Source organism: Anas platyrhynchos, chromosome 33 (assembly GCF_047663525.1).
Source record: "Anas platyrhynchos isolate ZD024472 breed Pekin duck chromosome 33, IASCAAS_PekinDuck_T2T, whole genome shotgun sequence".
Classification (NCBI taxonomy): Eukaryota; Metazoa; Chordata; class Aves; order Anseriformes; family Anatidae; genus Anas; species Anas platyrhynchos.
Genome location: NC_092618.1, coordinates 5,700,539 through 5,719,897, shown reverse-complemented (window position 1 = coordinate 5,719,897; position 19,359 = coordinate 5,700,539). Strand labels below are relative to the sequence as shown.

At 64.5% G+C, this 19,359-nt stretch overlaps 2 protein-coding genes across 5 annotated transcripts; both read right to left on the bottom strand.

Annotated features, from left to right (window-relative positions):
- Window positions 1–1,054: 1,054 nt before the first annotated feature.
- RTN2 (reticulon 2) lies at window positions 1,055–9,033 on the bottom strand. 4 transcript variants are annotated; one of them, XM_038185439.2, is made up of 10 exons: window positions 8,856–9,033; window positions 8,073–8,114; window positions 7,602–7,964; window positions 7,203–7,367; window positions 5,580–5,793; window positions 4,140–4,275; window positions 2,965–3,034; window positions 1,995–2,041; window positions 1,660–1,718; window positions 1,055–1,254 (listed from the first exon to the last, which is right to left on the bottom strand). In XM_038185439.2, exons 1-10 carry the CDS (start codon window positions 8,884–8,886, stop codon window positions 1,212–1,214), a joined length of 1,170 nt encoding a protein of 389 aa, XP_038041367.2. In that variant the 5' UTR covers window positions 8,887–9,033; the 3' UTR covers window positions 1,055–1,211. The 4 variants fall into 4 exon arrangements, with proteins under 4 accessions (XP_038041367.2, XP_038041364.2, XP_038041365.2 ...); XM_038185436.2 differs by having other exon boundaries at window positions 8,073–8,117; window positions 8,856–9,031; XM_038185437.2 differs by having other exon boundaries at window positions 7,203–7,364; window positions 8,073–8,117; window positions 8,856–9,031.
- A 2,166-nt stretch (window positions 9,034–11,199) lies between these two features.
- Window positions 11,200–19,051, bottom strand: LOC119716331 (uncharacterized). Its single transcript, XM_072029973.1, has 11 exons — window positions 19,013–19,051; window positions 18,241–18,384; window positions 17,876–17,965; window positions 17,683–17,787; window positions 15,942–16,091; window positions 15,566–15,720; window positions 15,066–15,204; window positions 14,660–14,791; window positions 14,305–14,481; window positions 13,793–13,948; window positions 11,200–11,253 (listed from the first exon to the last, which is right to left on the bottom strand). Exons 1-11 carry the CDS (start codon window positions 19,049–19,051, stop codon window positions 11,200–11,202), a joined length of 1,341 nt encoding a protein of 446 aa, XP_071886074.1.
- Between the last annotated feature and the right edge of the window lie 308 nt (window positions 19,052–19,359).

The window sequence follows — 19,359 nt, the reverse complement described above, 5'->3', positions numbered from 1 at the left end:
GGGATGTCCCGGTGGGCCTGGCTCCCCCAGGCTGTCCCGGTCCCGGTGCCGCTATCCCGGTCCCGGTTGTCCCTGTCCCGGTGGGCCCTGTCCCAGTCCTGGTTGTTCCGGTTCTCCCAGGCTGTCCTGGTCCCGGTATCCTGGTCCCGGTTGTCCCGGTCCCGGCCCCCCCAGGCTGTCCCGGTGCCCGTAGGCCCGGTCCCCCCCGGGCTGTCCCGGTGCCGGTGCCCCGGCCCGGCCCCACGTGCTGCCGCCGCCGCCGGAGTAAACACTGCGCGTGTCGCCATGGCGACGGCGTTCCATGCCCCTGACGTCACCACGTCCGGCGTCCTTTGTTTACGTCGCGCGGCAACCGCCGTGGCCCTGGCAACGGGGAGGGAGGGGGGCGGGGCTTGGCGGGCTGGGGGGCGGGGCTTGGAGGGCCGGGGGGCGGGGCCTGCGCCAAGGTTTTCCCGCGCTCTGCGGGGCTGGGGACACGTGGGGGGGGGGGACACGGGGGCAAGGGGGGGGGACACGCGTGGGAGGGGGGGGCACGGGGGATTTGGGGACCCCACGGACACCTCCCCGCGTGTCCCCCCCGGCCGCTCACCCCCCCCCCGTGTCCCCCATTTGCCCCCCCCCATGTCCCCTCGTGGCCCCCTTGTGCCCCCCCCAATGTCCCCAAGCCCCCCCCCATGTCCCCAAAGCCCCCCCCATGTCCCTCCCCTCCCCTGTGTCCCCCATTTTGCCCCCCCCCCACTTCCCCTCGTGTCCTCGTGGTCCCCTTGTGCCCCCCCCCGTGCCCCCAAGGCCCCCCCCCAATGTCCCCACTGCCCCCCCCCCATGTCCCCAAGACCCCCCCATGTCCCCAAGGCCCCCCCATGTCTATCCCCTCCCCTGTGTCCCCCATTTTTTGTCCCCCCCCATGTCCCCAAGACCCCCCCCAGGTCCCTAAGGCCCCCCCATGTGTCCCCACACCCACCCCCATGTCCCCAAGCCCCCCCCATCCCCACTGCCCCCCCCCATGTCCCCAAGGTGTCCCCCCCCCACATTGCCCCCCCCCCAAATGAGCCACTTTGTCACAAGAGTTTTTATTAAAGTGTAAACCCCGCGCAGGGGGGGCCCCCGCGCCCCCCCCCCGAGCGAACCCCCCCACAGAGGGGGGTTGGGGGGGAGCCCCCGGTCGTGTCCCCCCCCCCCCAGCAGGGTGACGCCCCCGGGGAGGGGGGGGGTCACTGCGGCTTCGCTTTGGCACTTGGGAGCTTGGCCTGGATCCTGGGGACAGAGGGTGGCCGTGGGGGGGGGCACCCCAAAAATTGGGGAGGGGGCTCCCCAAAAATTGGGGGGCACCCCAAAAATTGGAGAGGGGGCACCCCAAAATTTTTAGAGGAGGCACCCCCAAAATTGGGGTGGGGGCACCCCAAAAAAGGGGGGGAACCCCCCCAAAAATGAGGAGGGGGCACCCCAAAATTTGGGGAGCACCCCAGAATTTGGGAATGCGGCACCCCATTTTTGGGGGGCACCCCAAAATTTGGGGAGGGGGGCACCCCAAAATTTTTAGACAGGGCACCCCAAAAATTGGGGGGCACCCCAAAATTTGGGGAGGGGGCACCCCAAAATTTTTTTTGGGCACCCCAAAATGAGGGGGGTCACCCCAAAAATTGGGGGGGGGTCCCTCACCTGGCGCGGAGGTGACTCAGGTGGTTCCTCAGCAGGCTGCCGTACCGGTCGATTTGGGCCTTGGGGACAGTTGGGGACAATTTTTTTTTTTAGGGTGGGGGGGCAATTGGGGACGTCTTGGGGGCAATTGGGGACCGGGAGGGGGGCAATTGGGGACGTGGGGGGGGGCAGAGGGATCCCCGATGCTCTCCACCCCCGGTGAGCCTCCCCCTGCTGTCCCCAATGCTCTCCACACCCCGTGTCCCCAATGTCCCCAAACCTGTCCCCCCCCCACCTGTGTCACCCCCCCCTGGTGTCCCCAGCCCCGTGCCCCCCCCGTGTCCCCCCCCCCGTACCTGGTGGTGCCGGTAGAGCACGGGGAAGGTGAACGCGCAGATGACGCCTGGGGGGGGAGCGGCCACATCAGGGACCCCCCCTTGTCCCCTTGTGTCCCCCCCATGTCCCCATGTGTCCCCCACCCCCCCTGTCCCCATAAGGTGCCCCCCCATGCTCCCAAACTGCTGTCCCTGTGTCCCCATCCCCGTGTCCCCATGTCCCCATCCCTTTGCCCCATTCCTGTCCCCGTCCCCATGTCCCCGTGTCCCCATCCCATGTCCCTCCCATGTCCCCATGTCCCCACCCCATGTCCCCATCCCATATCCTGTCCCCATGTCCCCACCCTGTGTCCCCCCCGTGTCCCCATGTCCCCATCCCCTGTCCCCACCCTGTGTCCCCACCCCATGTCCCCATCCCATCACCCATGTCCCCATCACCCATGTCCCCATCCCCATGTCCCCATCTCTGTGTCCCCATCCCCATCCCATATCCCATCCCCCTGTCCCCAACCCATGTCCCCATCCCATAACCCATGTCCCCATCCCTGTCCCCATCCCATGTCCCCATGTCCCCACCCCGTGTCCCCATCCCTTTGCCCCATTCCTGTCCCCATCCCATGTCCCTGTGTCCCCATCCCATATCCCATGTCCCCATCCCCATGTCCGTGTCCCCATCCCATATCCCATCCCCGTCCCCATGTCCCCATGTCCCCATCCCATACCCCATCCCTGTGTCCCCATCCCCGTCCCCATATTCTCATCCCTGTCCCCATGTCCCCATCCCCATGTCCCTATCCTTGTGTCCTCATGTCCGTGTCCCCATCCCATATCCCGTCCCCATGTCCCCATCACCATCCCATATCCCCTGTTCCCATCCCTGTCCCCATATCCTCATCCCTGTCCCCATGTCCCCATCCCTATTCATGTGTCCCCATCCCCATGTCCCCACCCATGTCCCCATGTCCCCCCCCATGCCCCCCCCGTGCCGTACCCACTCCGAGCAGCGTCACCCCGTTGAAGACGGCCCCCACGTAGGTGAGCAGGTAGAAGAGGAAGGCGAACTGCGCCCGGAGCGCGCTGTCACCGCCGCTGTCCCCAACCCTGTCCCCAACCCCGTCCCCAACCCCGTCCCCACCCCATGGCACCCCACAGCGCCCCCCGCTGGCCCCCTCCCCACGCCCACAGCCCCCTTGTGCCACAGGGGCCGGTGTCCCCCCCCATGTCCCCGTTGTCCCCCCCATGTCCCCAATGTCCCCAAATGTCCCCGGTGTCCCCCCATGTCCCCAATGTCCCCCCATGTCCTCAATGTCCCCCCCCATAGTCCCCCAGGACCCCGATGCCCTTCCATGTCTCCCCATGGTCCCAGTGACCCCAGTGCCCCCCACAGCCCCATAGCACCCCGTGTCCCCTCCTGTTCCCCATAACCCCAATATTCCCCCATAACCCCACTGCCCCCTGTGACCCCAATGCCCCCTCCTGTCCCCCATGACCCCAATATCCCCTATAACCCCAATCTTCCCCCACAACCCCAATCTTCCCCTATAACCCCAATGTCCCCCCACAACCCCGCTGCCCCCCATGACCCTGCTGCCCCCCGTGACCCCAATGCCCCCTCCTATCCCCCATGACCCTAATGTCCCCTATAACCCCAATCTTCCCCTACAACCCCACTGCCCCCCATGACCCCAAAGTCCCCTATAACCCCAATCTTCCCCTACAACCCCGCTGCCCCCCATGACCCTAATATTCCCCTACAACCCCAATGTCCCTCCATAACCCCAATCTTCCCCTACAACCCCGCTGCCCCCCATGACCCTTCTACCCCCCATGACCCCCCTGCCCCCCCTTAACCCCCCCCGCTGCCCCCCCACTGCTCCCCATGACCCCAATCTTCCCCTACAACCCCAATGTCCCCCCATAACCCTGCTGCCCCCTGTGACCCCGCTGCCCCCCGTGACCCTAATATTCCCCTACAACCCCAATCTTCCCCCATAACCCCAATGTCCCCTACAACCCCAATATTCGCCCACAACCCCAATCTTCCCCCACAACCCCAATGTCCCCCCATAACCCCAATCTTCCCCTACAACCCCACTGCCCCCCATGACCCCCCTGCCCCCCGTGACCCCCCTGTCCCCCGTGCCCCCCCCCCGTGCCCCCCGTCACCTTGAGGGACTCGGGGATGCTGTGGACGAGGAAGAGGCGGGTGAGGGTGCGGGTGGCGGCCGCCAGGTGCCGGCCCAGGCGCCGGGCCCAGCGCTGCTGCTGCTCGGGGCTCAGCCCCACCGCGTCCCCCGGCCCCCTGGGGACAAGGACGGCCACCGGGTCACCCGGCCGGGTCACCCACGGGGTGGGCACGGGGACGGGCAGGGGGTCGGGGATGGGGATGGGAGGGGACGTTGTGCGTTCTGGGGTTGGGGATGCCAGGGGGTACCCGAATGTCATGGGGATGGGGACAGGAGGGGACACCCCGTGTCATGGGGTTGGGGATCCCAGGGGGTACCCAATGTCATGGGGATGGGGACAGGAGGGGACACCCCGTGTCATGGGGTTGGGGATCCCAGGGGGTACCCAATGTCATGGGGATGGGGACAGGAGGGGACACCCCGTGTCATGGGGTTGGGGATCCCAGGGGGTACCCAATGTCATGGGGATGGGGACCCCAGGGGACACCCCAATGCCCTGGGGACAGCACCAGGATGGAGACCCTGCCCCCTGGGGACAAGGACGGCCACCAGGTCACCCGGACGGGTCACCCGGGGGTGGGAATAGGGGCGGCAGGGTCACCCCGGGGTGTGGGGGGTCAGGGGATCGCGTAGGGGGACGGGGATGGGGATGGGAGGGGCCGTTGTGCGTTATGGGGTTGGGGATGCCAGGGGGTACCCAAATGTCACGGGGATGGGGACCCCAGGGACACCCGATGTGACGGGGATGGGGACAGGAGGGGACACCCCATGTCATGGGGTTGGGGATCCCAGGGACCACCCCAATGCCCTGGGGATGGGGATCCCAAGGGCCACCCCAATAACATAGGGATGGGGATCCCAAGGGCCATCCCAAACCATGGGGCCACCCCAGACCACACAGACACCAATCCCGGGGGCCACCCCAAACCACGGGGACACCCCAAAACACAGCGATGGCAATCCCAGGGGCCACCCCAATACCATAGGGACTGGGACCCCAGGGGACACCCCAATGCCATAGGGACGGGGATCCCAAGGGCCACCCCAAACCACGGGGACACCCCAAAACACAGCGATGGCGATCCCAGGGGCCACCCCAACCCATGGGGACAGTGATCCCAAGGCCCACCCCAATACCATAGGGACTGGGACCCCAGGGGACCCCCCAAACTACGGGGACAGAGATCCCAGGGGCCACCCCAATGCCATAGGGACAGGGATCCCAAGGGACACCCCAAACTATGGGGATGGGGATCCCACGGGCCACCTTAATGCTATAGGGACAGGGATCCCAAGGGCCATCCCAAATCACGAGGCCACCCCAAACCACGGGGACACCAATCCCAGGGGCCACCCCAATCCCATATGGCCGGGGACACCCCAGAGGCTCCGGGGTGGGATTTCGGGGGGTGTCACTCACCGGCTGGGCTGCTCGGGGGTGGGGGGGCCGCGGCGCAGCGCCCTTAGGGCCACCTGGTGCAGGCGCAGGGGGAGGGTGACCCCCAGCACCGCCAGCGCCCCGTACGCGCCCACGCTGACGGCGCTGAAGCGCGCCAAGCACCCAAGGGTGCCCAGCGTCCCCGCCAGCGCCAGCGCCGAGCGCCCCGGGGCGCGCCAGTACAGCAGCTCCCACACTGCGGGGACACTGGTGTGGGTGCCGGGGCCTCCCAGCGGGCCTCCCAGTGCTCCCAGTAGCCCCTCTGGGGTGACACAGAGTTCCCAGAGGCTCCCCAGTAGCACCTCCAGGTCACCCCAGTGCTCCCAGTAGCCCCTCCAGGTCCCCCCAGTGCCCTTCTGATAGTCCCAGTGTCACCCCAGTGCTCCTAGTAGCCCCCCCCAGTCACCCCAGAGTCCCCAGAGTCTCCCCAGTAGCCCCTCCAGGTCACCCCAGTGCCCCTCTGATAGTCCCAGTGTCACCCCAGTGCTCCCAGTAGCCCCTCCAGGTCATCCCAGTGTCCCTGGAGTCTCCTCCAGTAGCCACCCCAGGACACCCCAGTGCTCCCAGTAGCCCCTCCAGGTCTCCCCAGTAGCCCTAGAGTCTCCCCAGTAGCCCCTCCAGGTCACCCCAGTGCCCCTAGGGTCTCCCCAGTAGCCCCTCTGATAGTCCCAGTGTCACCCCAGTGCTCCCAGTAGCCCCTCCAGGTCACCCCAGGGCCCTGCTACAGGTCCCAATGCCCCCTCCAGTACTCCCAGTATCCCCGTCAAGGCTCCCAGTGGCCCCCAGTAGCCCCTCTTGGTCACCCCAGTGCTCCCAGTTGCCCCTCCAGGTCACCCCAGTGCTCCCAGTAGCCCTAGAGTCTCCCCAGAAGCCCCTCCAGGACACCCCAGTGCTCCCAGTAACCCCTCCGGGTCACCCCAGAGTCCCTAGAGTCTCCCCAGTAGCCCCTCCAGGTCCCCCCAGTGCCCCTCTGATAGTCCCAGTGTCACCCCAGTGCTCCCAGTGTCCACCCACTATCCCCTCCAGATCACCCCAGTGTCCCCAGCGTGCTTCCAGTCCCTCCCAGTGCCCCCTGCAGACCCCTCCCAGTGCCCCCCATGTTCCCCCCCTTCCCAGCCTCCTTTAAGACCCCCCCCCATGCTCCCAGTATCCCCTCCAGAACCTCCCAGTACTTCCCAGTACCCCCCAGTACCCCCACCCAGCCCCCTCCCCACATCCCCAGTTCCTCCCAGTGCCCCCCTCAATGTCCCCAGCCCCCCCCCACGGCCTCTCCCAGTGCTCCCAGTCCCCCCCCAATACATCCCAGTGCTCCCAGTCCCCAGCCCCCAGCATAGGGGGGGTCCAACAAAGCTTTGGGGGGGGGTCCCAAAAAGCTGGGGGGGGTCCCAAAAGGCTGGGGGGGTCCCAAAAGGCCTGGGGGGGGCCCCGCCACCCACCTTGCCCCTCCATGGCGCCTCGGGTGCTGTGTGCAGGGGGGGGGGGCCTCCCCCCCCCCTATTTTTAGCCACCAATCGCGCCCCACCCTGCAACCGGATTCCTGCCCCCCCCCCCCCGGTCCCCCCCCCTCCCAAAAAATGCATCCCGGGGCCCTGATTGGCTGCTCACCCAGGACGTCAGCTCCTGTGGGGCTCGGCGATTGGTTGGGGGGGGGCGGGGGCCCCTCAGGGATTTGGGGGGGGGCCGGGGGGGGCTCCAGCGGGGGGGCTCGAGGGGCTCCCCCTGCAGGCGGGGGGGGCAGAGCGGGCGGCGGGGGGGGCCCCACGGGCGCTGCTGTGGGAAGGGGGGGGGAGAAGCTGGGTGGGGGGGGCACAAGCAGTGCCCTGAGCCCCCCCCCCCCTCAAGACCCCCCCAGTAACCAGGCCCCTCTGCCCCCCCCCAGCACCCTAAGCCCCCCCAGGGTTTCCTGTTGACCCCCCCATCACCTGCCCCCCCCCAACACCCTCCCTTCCCCCCCCCCCATCCCCTTTCATCAACCCCCCCCCATCATTTTGCCCCCCCCCATACCCAGGCTCGGTGGGGGCTCCCTGGGCACGGGGTCTGCCAGCACCGAAGGGCCCCCCCCCGGCCCCCCCGGTCCCCCGGGGCACTTCGTGGGGGGGGCACGAGCAGAAGCGCGGGGGTCCGGCCCCCGGGGGGGGGGGGGATTCAGGCGGGGGGGGCGGCCCCGGCGGGGGTCCCGACGACCTCGGGGAGCTGGCTCGCCGGGGGGGCCCCCCCCCCCGGAGAAGGCGATGTAGGAGAAAGTGAGTTCCCGGGGGGGGCCCCGGCCCCCCCCTGACGCCACCTCTGCATCTTCATCCTCCTCTTCCTCCTCGGGGGGCTCCGGTGCCGCCTGCAGCTCGGCGAAGTCCGGCTCCTCGGGGCTGCCTTGAGGGGGGGGGGGGGCAATGGGGATGGGGGGGGGGGTCAGGGGGTTGCTCCCCCCCCTCCATAGTCACCCTAATTTGGGCTGGGGGGGGGCTCGGCCCCACTCACCCTCCGTGGAGTCCGGCGTGGTGGAGGCCGTGGATGGAGCCTCTTCTGGGGGGGGGGGGGGTGATCAGAGGGGCAAGGAGGGGGGCATGGGGGTCACCCTACAAGGCCTGCCCCCCCCCCGTGCATCCGTATTGCCCCCCCCCCAGTTACAGGTGCCCCCCAAACCTGCCCCCCCCACACCCCCATGCCCACTGTGTCCCCGTGGCTTCATCACGGGTGCCCCCCCCCGCCCCCCCCCAGACACTCCCTATACCCCACCCTGCCCTCCGGTGCCCCCCCCATCCCCTAAATCCTCTCCCGATGCCCCCATCCCCGGTGTCCCCCCCCCCCCTCCCCCGGTTCCCCATCCCTGGTGTCCCCCCACCCTCTCCATCCCCTCCCGGTGCCCCCCCTCCCGGTTCCCCATCCCCACCCGGTCCCTCCCGGTTGCCCATCCCCGGTACCCCCCCCCATCCCCTCCCGGTGCCCCCCCCACCCCCCCCATCCCCTCCCGGTGCCCCCCCATCCCCGGTACCCCCCCCCCCCAATCCCCTCCCGGTACCCCCCCCACCCCCCGCATCCCCTCCCGGTGCCCCCCCATCCCCTCCCAGTACCCCCCCCATCCTTTCCCAGTACCCTCCCCATCCCCTCCCGGTACCCCCCCCACCCCCCCCATCCCCACCCGGTCCCCCCCCCCCGGCCCCCCCTCCGCTCCCGGTACCCCCTCCCCATCCCCTCCCGTTTCCATCCCCGGTACCCCCCATCCCCGGTACCCCCCCCCCGCCCCCCCCCCCCGCTCCGTACTGCAGTGGGCGAAGCCCAGGACCTGCCCCATGGCGGCGGCCCCGGCATCAGGCTCCCGGTTGCCCCCGGCCCCGCTTCCCCCCCCCCGGCCCCGCCGCGCATCACGGCGGCGCCATGGCGGGGCCCGCGGCGGCGGCGGACAAAGGGCGGCGGCGGCGGCTGGGGGGGGGGGGACACACGACGATGGGGGGGGTGGGGGGGGGCGGGGCACGGGCGGGGCCGCGCTGGGAACCGAGGAGCGGAGCCCCCCCCTTCCCAGTACCCTCCCAGTGTCGCCCCGGTAAGGACTGGAGACGCCCAGTTCACTCCCAGTGCCCCCCAGTAAGGACTGGGGATGTCCAGTTCCTTCCCAGTGCCCCCCAGTAAGGACTGCAGACCTCCAGTTCACTCCCAGTGCCCCCCAGTAAGGACTGCAGACCCCCAGTTCACTCCCAGTGTCGCCCCGGTAAGGACCGGAGATGCCCAGTTCCTTCCCAGTGCCCACCAGTATTGCTCAGAGCCCTCCCAGTGCCCCCCAGTAAGGACTGGAGACGCCCAGTTCCCTCCCAGTGCCCCCCAGTAAGGACTGCAGACCCCCAGTTCACTCCCAGTGCCCCCCCAGTAAGGACTGGAGACGCCCAGTTCCCTCCCAGTGCCCCCCAGTAAGGACTGCAGACCCCCAGATCACTCCCAGTGCCACCCCGGTAAGGACTGGAGATGCCCAGTTCCTTCCCAGTGCCCCCCAGTAAGGACTGGGGATGTCCAGTTCCCTCCCAGTGCCCCTCAGTAAGGACCAGAGATGCCCAGATCACTCCCAGTGCCCCCCAGTAAGGACTGGAGATGCCCAGATCACTCCCAGTGCCCCCCGGTAAGGACTGGAGACGCCCAGTTCCCTCCCAGTGCCCCCCGGTAAGGACTGGAGATGCCCAGTTCCTTCCCAGTGTCCCCCCAGTAAGGACTGGAGATGCCCAGTTCCCTCCCAGTGCCCCCCAGTAAGGACTGGAGACGCCCAGATCACTCCCAGTGCCCCCCAGTAAGGACTGGAGATGCCCAGATCACTCCCAGTGCCCCCCAGTAAGGACTGGAGACGCCCAGTTCCCTCCCAGTGCCCCCCGGTAAGGACTGGAGACGCCCAGTTCCTTCCCAGTGTCCCCCCAGTAAGGACTGGAGACGCCCAGTTCCCTCCCAGTGCCCCCCAGTAAGGACTGGAGATGCCCAGTTCCCGCCCAGTGCCCCCCAGTAAGGACTGGAGACGCCCAGATCACTCCCAGTGCCCCCCCGGTAAGGACTGGAGACTCCCAGATCACTCCCAGTGTCCCCCCAGTAAGGACCAGAGACGCCCAGTTCCCTCCCAGTGCCCACCAGTATTGCTCAGAACCCCCCCACACCGTTCTAGTGCCCCCCGGTAAGGACCGGAGATGCCCAGATCACTCCCAGTGCCCCCCCGGTAAGGACTTGAGATGCCCAGTTCCCTCCCAGTGCCCCCCCAGTAATGCCTGAGACCCCCAGCTCCCTCCCAGTGCCCCTCAGTAATGCCTGGAGACCCCCAATACCCTCCCAGTGCCCCCTAGTTCCATCCTGAGTGCCCCCAGTTCTCTCCCAGTTCCCCCCAGTATTGCTCAGAGTCCCCAAGCATCCTCCCAGTGCCCCCCAGTAATGCCTAGAGACCCCCCTGCTCCCTCCCAGTGTCCCCCAGTTCTGCCCAGAGGTCACCAGTACCCTCCCAGTAACCCCCAGTGCTGGCCCCCGTGCCCCAGTGTGCTCACAGTTCCACCCAGTGCTCCCCAGAGTCCCCACAGTGTGCATCTAGTGCATCCCAGTACCCTCCCAGTGCCCCCCAGTACTGCACAGAGCCCCTCAATAACACCCCAGTGCCCCAAATTGCTGTCTAGAGCCCCTCAGTGTTCTCCCAGTGCCCACCAGTAATGCCTACAGGAGGTCTCTGGGCATTACTGGAGGGCACTGGGAGAGTGCTGGGAACCTCTGAGCGACACTGGGGGGCGCTGGAAGAGAGCTGAAGATCCGCAGGCATTACTGGGGGGGGGCACTGGGAGGGTGCTGGCGGGCTCTAAGCAACACTGGGACGCATTGGGAGGGAACTGGGGACACTCAGGACAGCACTGGGGTCACTGGGAGGGAACTGGGGGGTCTCCAGGCATTACTGGGGCGCACTGGAACAGAATTGAGGCGGCTGAGGGCAGCACTGGGGGGCACTGGGAGAGTACCAAGGATCAATAGGCATTACTGGGGGGCACTGGGAGGGTGCTGGGGGGCTCTGGGCAATACTGGGGGGGCACTGGAAGAGTGCTGAAGGTCCACAGGCATTACTGGGGGACACTGGGAGGGTCCTGAAGGCCAATAGGCATTACTGGGGGGCACTGGGAGGGTTCTGAAGGCCCATAGGCATTACTGGGGGGCACTGGGAGAGTAACGAAGGTCCATAGGCATTACTGGGGGACACTGGGAGGGTCCTGAAGGCCCATAGGCATTACTGGGGAACACTGGGAGGGTCCTGAAGGCCAATAGGCATTACTGGGGGGCACTGGGAGGGTTCTGAAGGCCCATAGGCATTACCGGGGGGCACTGGGAGGGTCCTGAAGGCTCATAGGCATTACTGGGGGGCACTGGGAGGGTGCTGGGGGGCTCTGAGCAATACTGGGGGGGCACTGGGAGAGTGCTGAAGGTCCATAGGCATTACTGGGAGGCACTGGGAGGGTCCTGAAGGCCCATAGGCATTACTGGGGGACACTGGGAGGGTGCTGGGAGGCTCTGAGCAATACTGGGGGGGCACTGGGAGAGTGCTGAAGGCCCATAGGCAATACTGGGGGACACTGGGAGGGTCCTAAAGGCCCATAGGCATTACTGGGGGGCACTGGGAGGGTGCTGGGGCCTCTAAGCAATATTGGGAGGCACTGGGTGGGTTAACCACTTGCTAGACACCTCTAGATACAGGCACTACTGGGAGGTACTGGGAAGGTGCTGGGGGGCCAGGGATTTGGAAGCTTTTAGAGGGTTCCAGGGATTCCGAAATTCTTTGAAGGTTCCAGGATGGGTCAGGAGAAAAGGGACCCATGAGAGGAACTTGGAAGATTGGGCCTACTCCTGGAGATCTGAACGTTGGGCTTGTTACAAATGAAGTCTCAACTCGATCTGAATTTAGTCATATTTATAAAATGTGCAAGATTTAAACATTTATAGTAATATTTACGAAAGGGTTTTGGGGACTGCTGCGGGGCTAGCGGCAACACGGCAGTGGAAATCTCCGTCCTGACGTTGCGGTATGCCTTGACGTCAGCATCACGGTGGTTTGAACTGCCAAGGAACGGACCATGGGTTCCGGGTCTTTCTTTGAAGGCTGGAGGACTGCAAAAGAAAGAAGAGCAGAGATGAAAACCCACTCCTTGCAGAGATCCCCAGGCATCCCCTGCAGACCATGCCAGCCCCACTCGACTCTTCCCCAGGCCAGGAGGAGCAGGAGGGACAAAGGAATCCGTTGAAAGCTGCTGCTCAGCAATGTCCCAAATGCAGCCACCAGTCCTTCCCCACCTGCGCACCACAGGTCAAGTGGGGCACCTTCACAAGCTGGTTCCCTCACCACCTGCCTCCATCCCTTGGGAGGATTCACACACTCCAGGAATCTCCTGGACTCTTTCCTCTCGCTATTGTGCTTCCCCATGAGAGCAAGGGCTAGCAATCGTGACCCTGCTCCTAGCTGCTTGTAGGCTGTCTCATCTCCCTCTTCGTCCTGGTTGCGTGCTCTACAACAGGCTCCCACCTTCTGTCAGCCTTACTGCCCTTTCCCCTGACTCTTCCTCAGGGACACTCAACCCTTTCAGCGGCACTGCCCAGCTCCAGGCTGGGAGGCCATTCCCTGACACCACAGGCTACCCCGTCTCCTCTCCCTCGTTCCTATGGCTGCATTGCTCCTCCGCCCCGAAGCATTTCCCTGGAGCAGGGCAAGGCACGGGGGCCTCTGCCGCTGTCCCCCCAGCCCTAGCACATCCCCCACTGCCCTCACTCACCTCTGAGGATTTCATTCTGCTTCTCCTCGCTCTGGTCCTCGCAGTAGCGCGCAGCAAGACCTAGACACAGAGACCCCATCAGAGCCCCGCTCCCCAGCACGCTCCCAGCAGCGCAGCCCCTGGCCTGGCCAGCCAGGCTGTGCCCCCTCCTACACCCTGGAGCAAGGGCCCAGTCGGGGGGCTCTGGGGGCAACAGGGCAGTGCCTGGGGCTGCCAAAGGCTGCCCCAAGAGGGACCCAGGGGCTGGGCTCACCAATGAATCTGACGGCCTCAAGTCGCAAGTCGGTCTGAGTGGCCTGCAGGTAGGGCTGGCTCTGCTGCAGGTATTCTTCTACTCTGCCTCTGTCCTGCTGCAGCTGGAGAGAGAGAGAACGCAGGGTCACGGGGCTTGCACACCCTCTCCAGGGTCTCCTCCAGCATCCTGGGGGCAGGGAGGGCAGAGGGGCCTGCAGAAGAGCCCCCTGGGGCTCTGTGCTGGCAGGAAGGGAGCGAGGATGCGGCTGCAGGCAGCGGGCTCTGGCCGGGCGCGTTTGCCCAGCTGGGGCAAACCAAGTTGGGGCCTTACCAAGCACTCTCCAATCCTCCACGTCTGTTCTGTCTGGGCCAAGCGCTTGAGCTCCTTGCGTCGCAGAAACTCTGCAGCCACGGCAAGAGCTTCCCCAGAGGCCTGCGGAGCAGCAGAGGTTGGGAGGTAGCAGCACAGCCTTGGGAAGGAGTCCCTCTGTCCCCTCCTCTTGGCAGGGCTGCGAGCCTTTCCCAGCGCGTTATGGGAGGCTGTGGTGGGGGGCAGCGTGCACTGGGTTCAGTGGCCAAGGCAAGGCCACGGGACAGCCACCATCGGAGGCAGCTCATGCTGCCGGCCAGAGATCCCCCAGAGCAACCCTGTGGCATCAGCACACCCTTGCCCACATAACTGCTCAGCTCTGAGATCTGTACCTTTGCTACGCTCTCACTCTGGTCTCTCATGTGAAAGTAGAGTGGGAGAAGGCTCCTGTGAACTGTCCTCTTCATTTCCTTCTTCCTTTGCCGCAGCACAGCCTCCACCACGGTTTGGAAGAGGCAGATGGAGTGCTCCTGCACCTGGCTGGACGCCTGGCAGGGAGGAGGACAGGAGGAATTTCAGCATTAGCATGGCCGATGTGAAGGGAGCTCCCAGCACTGTGAGATGCTTCAGCGCTGGATCCTTCCCAGAGGAGCTGCTCAGGGGCAGCTGCAAGGCCTGGTGCCTGTGAAGGGCAACGCAATCGGTTGCCATCGCAGGCTGCCCGCCAGCCACCCCACTTTCGCCACCAGCCGCACCAGCCATGCCCAAGCAGAGCTCCCCAGCGCCTGGGCTGACGAGGAGACTGGGAAGGCCCTGCCTGAGTGCTGCCCACAGGGCCGGGCTGAAGGGCAGCCCTCGTTACAGGGGGCCCAGCTGAGGGCTCGGGCTCCCGCAGCACACTTACGTGGTCAAAGAATGGCAGGAGCTTCTCAGCCAGCTGCAGAGCCAGGCCACTGGCCTTCCTCCTCTCCACATGAGCCATCACGTTTTTCAGCACAAGCAGGGCCTTCAGCACCACGTCTGTGTTGGTGTCCTGCAGGGCCTCCAGGATGTCTGGCAGCAAGACCTGAATTTCCCTTGCCTGTAGGAAAGACACCATTTCCCTTCCGTGAGGCAGTGAGAGACCACCCTGGGCAAAGGGCTCTGGTTCCTGAGCACCAGCCTCCTGCCTTGCTTCCTGGCAGCGGGGAGGGACGGGAGGGCAGAAGAGCAAAGCCCCAGGCTGCCAACATGGCTTTGCTTGACGATGGCCCGCTCACCTTCTCAGGGCTCTCTGACACGGTGCAGAGCCCTTTCAGAACCAAAAAGCGCATCTCTGGGCTTGGGTGCCTCAGGTAGCTCTGGAGGTGCACCGGGTTACCAAACTCATAACTTTCATTCTGGGCCAGCATCTGCAAGAAAGAGCAGTGAGAGCCTGGCAGGGCCTGCAGGGCTCCCTGCAGCTTCTTCTTCTCCCACCTTTGGGCAGGGATGGGGCAGCGCCAGCTGGCACCAAAGAGGCACCAGGCGCGGGGAGCTACGGGGGCTTGCCGGCCCCAGGGACCATGTGTCCGTACGTCCTGCGGGAGCTGGCAGTTTGGGGGTAGATGGGCACAGGGCTGTGCCTGTGTGCCTGAAGGGGCACACGTGGCCCTGCTGGGAGCAAGGTTTCATCTGGGAACTCACAGCCAAGCGACGGATGCAGGTGTCTTCGGAGACTGCGGTGCACCAGTAGCACAGCTGCAAGAAGCCCATCATGAAGTTTAAAACCCAATTCAAGGTCTTCGGCATGGCCAGGATCACCTCCCACATGGCCAGGTCAGTGCTGCAAGCCCAGAATACTCTGTCAGTGAGGCTGCCTCAGCCGCAGGGCCACAAACTGGGCCAGCCCCAGAGGACCCAGGCTGTCCTGCAGCCCCTGTGACTTGGGGAGCACTGAGGGCTCAGCCTGGGCAGGCAGGAGGGGGCTGAGCTGGTGTTCCCTGGGGGCAGGGGGACTCTGGGCTGCCTTGGACAGCTGGGCTGCTGCAGCCCTGGCTGGCCCAGTAGGGCTGGAACACATTGGTGGGAAGGAGGGCTGTGCTCCTTGGGGATGTCCTGCTCTTTGCCATTGGTGTGGCAAGCAGAGAGTCTCCAGGTGCATCTCCCGACGCGGAACAAGCCCTCAAGGATGTTAAGGCCAGGACCTGTCACGTGGCGGAGAGAACTGCAGCAGGTTCATGACTTCTCTCCAGGGCATCTTTTTGGTCAGCTGGAGAAGCAGGGAGTCCAGGCACTGCCGCGCCGATGCCGTGTGGATGCTGCCCAGGTTTCTCCTGATGCACTCCACGATCGTTGGCACCTTGGGGGACAAAGTGGGAATGGTGTTGCCAGCAGACAGCAGCCATTGCCACAGCTGCCACTCAAACTTTGGCGCCTTCCATTGCTCTCTGCTGGCTTCAGGTGGCTTCTGGAGCCCAAGAGACCCCGATGTGCGAGGGAGGCAGGGAGGGAGGCAGGGAAGGAGAGAGGAACAATGCCTGGAAGAGCTCAAGGGCAGGGCCATGGCCACAGGCCACTTACATCTGTCAGCCAGTAGTCAGGGACCTCCAAGGCTGCGTCCAGCACGCTGCAGGCCCTCTTCTTGTCATGGATGCTGGAGTCTTGTAAAGCTTCAAGGGCTGTGAGGATGATGTCCAGCCTCTCATCAGGGAAGAGGTATCCTCCAAACCCCTGTGGGAAGAAGGAGAAGCAAAGACATGCCTCACTGAGTGTCCCAAGGGTGCTGCTTAGCTGAGCAGCAAGGGCAGCTCTGGAGAGAGGGCCCTCGGGGGAAGGGGTGAGGATGGGGCATATGGGGCCAGAGTGCTGGCCCTGCAGGTAACCAGGGCTTGCTGGTGGCCAGGAGGGCTGGAGCTGCTGCCGGGACACAGGGGAGCAGCCTTCGCATAGCCCCAGCCTGGGGACAAGAGGAACCCTCTCAGCAGGGCGAGTGAGGCCGTGCCAGCCCCACCGGTTCTGGACCCCTTTGCTCACACGAGATGCCTGCTGATGCTGCGGACAAGATCCCCAGCAAGGCCAGAGCTCATTACCTTGGCAATTTCACACGGAGTTGATGTTGTAGAAAATGGAAGTTTTGCATACTCCAATTTCTTGTGTCTCTCTGCATAATTTACCATGTCCGCTCTCAATATGCATTCTAAACAGGGGGAAACAGCGAAGAGTCAGTAGGGAAGAGCATCTTTGCCAACAAGCTTGCCAAATGGTGAAAAGCACTTTCACTAGGAATGGCTGAGGAGGGAGGCTCAGACCCACGGCGAGGAGAGTGGTGGGCAGGGATGTAAAGCACAAGGTGAGGAGTGCTGGGAGCAAGAGGGACCTCAGGGATGATGCAGAAGGAGGAGAAGCAATGGCGTTGGGTGCCGTGGGGGTAGCAGCGTGTCACAGACCCCCTTCTGCTCGGGGTCAGGATGTGCAGGAAGCCCCCTGACACCTGCCTTTAAGACGGCAGGGAGCAAACAGTCAGGGAGCATTCTGGAGGGCGTCACCATCCCTGGTGATGCACGGCTGGCTCTGCTGTTCACTCCTCGGGGAAGATGCGGTTTGGGAAGTGCTCATCGATCGATGGCTTAGACTGGGGGAGACCACAAAACAGCGTGGTAGGTGATCTGGGGAGGGTTGGGAAGCACAGCAGCAGAGAACTGCTCCTGGACGGCAGGTGAGCGTCTAGCTTCTGCGGAAAACGATAGCCAGAATGCTGCGGGAAGCTGCTGTGAGGAGCAGAGGAGGCCAGGGAACCTGGCAGAATTCCGTGGGCAGCCTCCACCAAGCACAAAAACAATCCTTCACAATACTCAGGGAGAACAGGCAGACAAACCAGCAGATGTCTGTGTGCAGATGGACATTGCCTACCACACCTTCTTACCTCTTCCTTCTCTGACGACTGAGTACATGCGATGAAGACTTTCCAAAGCTGAGTGGCTCATGGAATCATCGCCACTGCTGAAAAGCAAGAGGTGGCCCAGCAGCTTGCCCAGGATGGGGATGCGCAGGTTGAAATCTGTGGGCTCATCGTTGCCATAGTTTTCAAAGTTCCCTAAGATCTGTTTGAGGAAGGGAGGAGAGACAAAGGGCTTAGTGGAGGCAGAGCCAGCCCCTGAGAGAGCACGGCCTGGGGAGGGAAGAGCAGGGGCAAAGGAGGGACAAAGACCCTCGATTCACGCTTCTGAGGCACTCACGTGCGTTGAGGGTTACCTCGCAGGCACCCTTGCATGGCAGGATGCTCTGGGATGCAGGAAAGGGTGGAAAATTCCTTGTGCCTTACCTTGATCACCAAATACCAGCGGATGAAAGTAATCAGCCTCTCAATCACCTTCACAGCGCTCTCACGCACAGCTGAGTTTTTGGAGACAGCAAAGTCCAGCATCACCTGCGAGGAGAGAAGTTGCTGGGGGTTGACAGCGGTCTGCAAATGTGACCTGAGAGGATTCTTTGGAAATTCTTTGGAAATGCCAAACCTTCAACATATTCTGCATCTCTATGTTGAAACTGGCGATGGGACAGTTGCGTACGAAGCCCTCCAGCATGGTGTCCAAGGCATCCATAGTCTGCAGGGAGGACAGAAGAGCATCGAATTATTTCTGTGGCCCTCCTCACCCCCAGGAGCTGGCTCTGAGCCCCTCGGGAGTTCAGGGGTGGCTTTGGGGCTAAAAAGCTGCTGTGTGCAGACCTCCTGCAGCACAAGATCAGGTCGGGGAAGGGGCGAGGCTGGGAAAGCAAATCTGGGCCCCGGCCCTGCACTGGTCTCTGGTTGTGTCAGCACGGGGAAGCAAGGCAGCAGCTCAGCAGGACTGGGGGTGCCGGTACCTCACCCAGCACATACCTCGGCGTAGAGCACTCCTGTCTCTGGCACATCCGACTCCGGAGGCAGAAAGAAGATGCTCTTGCAGCACATGTTTAGGAGACTCTCCTTTTTGCCACACAGTGCTGTTGGTACGGTGTTGCTGAAGAAAAGAGAGAGAGGAGCCTGTTGGACGCAGTGCCTCGAGGCTTATGAAGGAGGACACGGACCTCCCTTGGCCAGGCATCCCTGGGAGGGACGGGCAGCCTCCCTGCCAGCTTCAGGGCCACCAGGACATTGCCACCAGGGGCTGGGCACGCACCTGAGGAGGGCGACAGTCTCCATGGCCTTCTGCCGGAATGCTGTGCGCAAGCTGTCCATGGGCTCCTTTTCCAGCAGCGCCTGCAGAGCACAAGCAGGATGAGACCTTGGAGCCGCCGGCACCCAGCAGCAGCAGAGCCAGCGCTGCCCCAGCCCTCGCCTCCCAGGGGGCTGGTGCCGGGGGGCCTTGCCCCTTCCCCAACCCGCTGCGCATCCTCTCACCATGATGTTCTCCACCAGGTTAGTTTGGCAGCAGAAGCCATGCAAGTTCATTGGCACACCCCTCTCTGTGACACATGTGCACAGATCGCAGATTTTGCTGAGGAACAGCATCTTCTGCTCCTCGTCGTCCTGGCAGCCACAAAGATACCAACAGAGCATTAGGGGGACACCCACGGCCAGCAGGACCAAAGCCTTGAGGGGTCTGGGGCTGTGTGGGACCCCTGGAGGGCAGCGCCAGGAGCACAGCTGTGATGCAAGCGGCTGCCATTACCTTTTCTGTGCCACTGATATACTTCACGATGAATTCCATGGCCGAGTCTGCGCTCAGTTTCCATGCCTTATCTGGAAAGGAGGAAAGCAAAGAGTGCTGCAGAGAGGGGCTGAATGCAGGGGTGAGGAGAGGAAGGGCCCCAGCCCCAGAAGGCTGTGGGGAGGCCGCGGGGATGCCCAGAGGCTGCAGCAGCTCCGCTGGGAAGAGAGGCTGAGGGAGCTGGGCTTGTGGAGCCTGGAGAAGGCTGCGGGGGGACCTCGCTGCGGCCTCCCCGTGCCCAAAGGGGCCTCCAGGAAAGCTGGGGGGGGATCTTCATCATGGACTGCAGCGACAGGACAAGGGGTGAC

What these genes read in the sequence shown, in the direction of transcription:
- RTN2 (XM_038185436.2), bottom strand. Translation starts at nt 8,886, where the DNA reads ATGGGGCAGGTCCTGGGCTTCGCCCACTGCA. An exon ending in CACGCCGGACTCCACGGAGG is followed by an intron (nt 7,965 to 8,072) that starts GTGAGTGGGGCC and finishes CCCCCCCTCAAG; the next exon opens with GCAGCCCCGAGGAGCCGGAC. An exon ending in ACCCCCGAGCAGCCCAGCCG is followed by an intron (nt 4,276 to 5,579) that starts GTGAGTGACACC and finishes CCTTGTCCCCAG; the next exon opens with GGGGCCGGGGGACGCGGTGG.
- LOC119716331 (XM_072029973.1), bottom strand. Translation starts at nt 19,051, where the DNA reads ATGGAATTCATCGTGAAGTATATCAGTGGCACAGAAAAG. An exon ending in GCTGGTATTTGGTGATCAAG is followed by an intron (nt 16,092 to 17,682) that starts GTAAGGCACAAG and finishes TTCTTCCCACAG; the next exon opens with GGGTTTGGAGGATACCTCTT. An exon ending in TTCTCTCCGCCACGTGACAG is followed by an intron (nt 15,205 to 15,565) that starts GTCCTGGCCTTA and finishes CTGGGCTTGCAG; the next exon opens with CACTGACCTGGCCATGTGGG.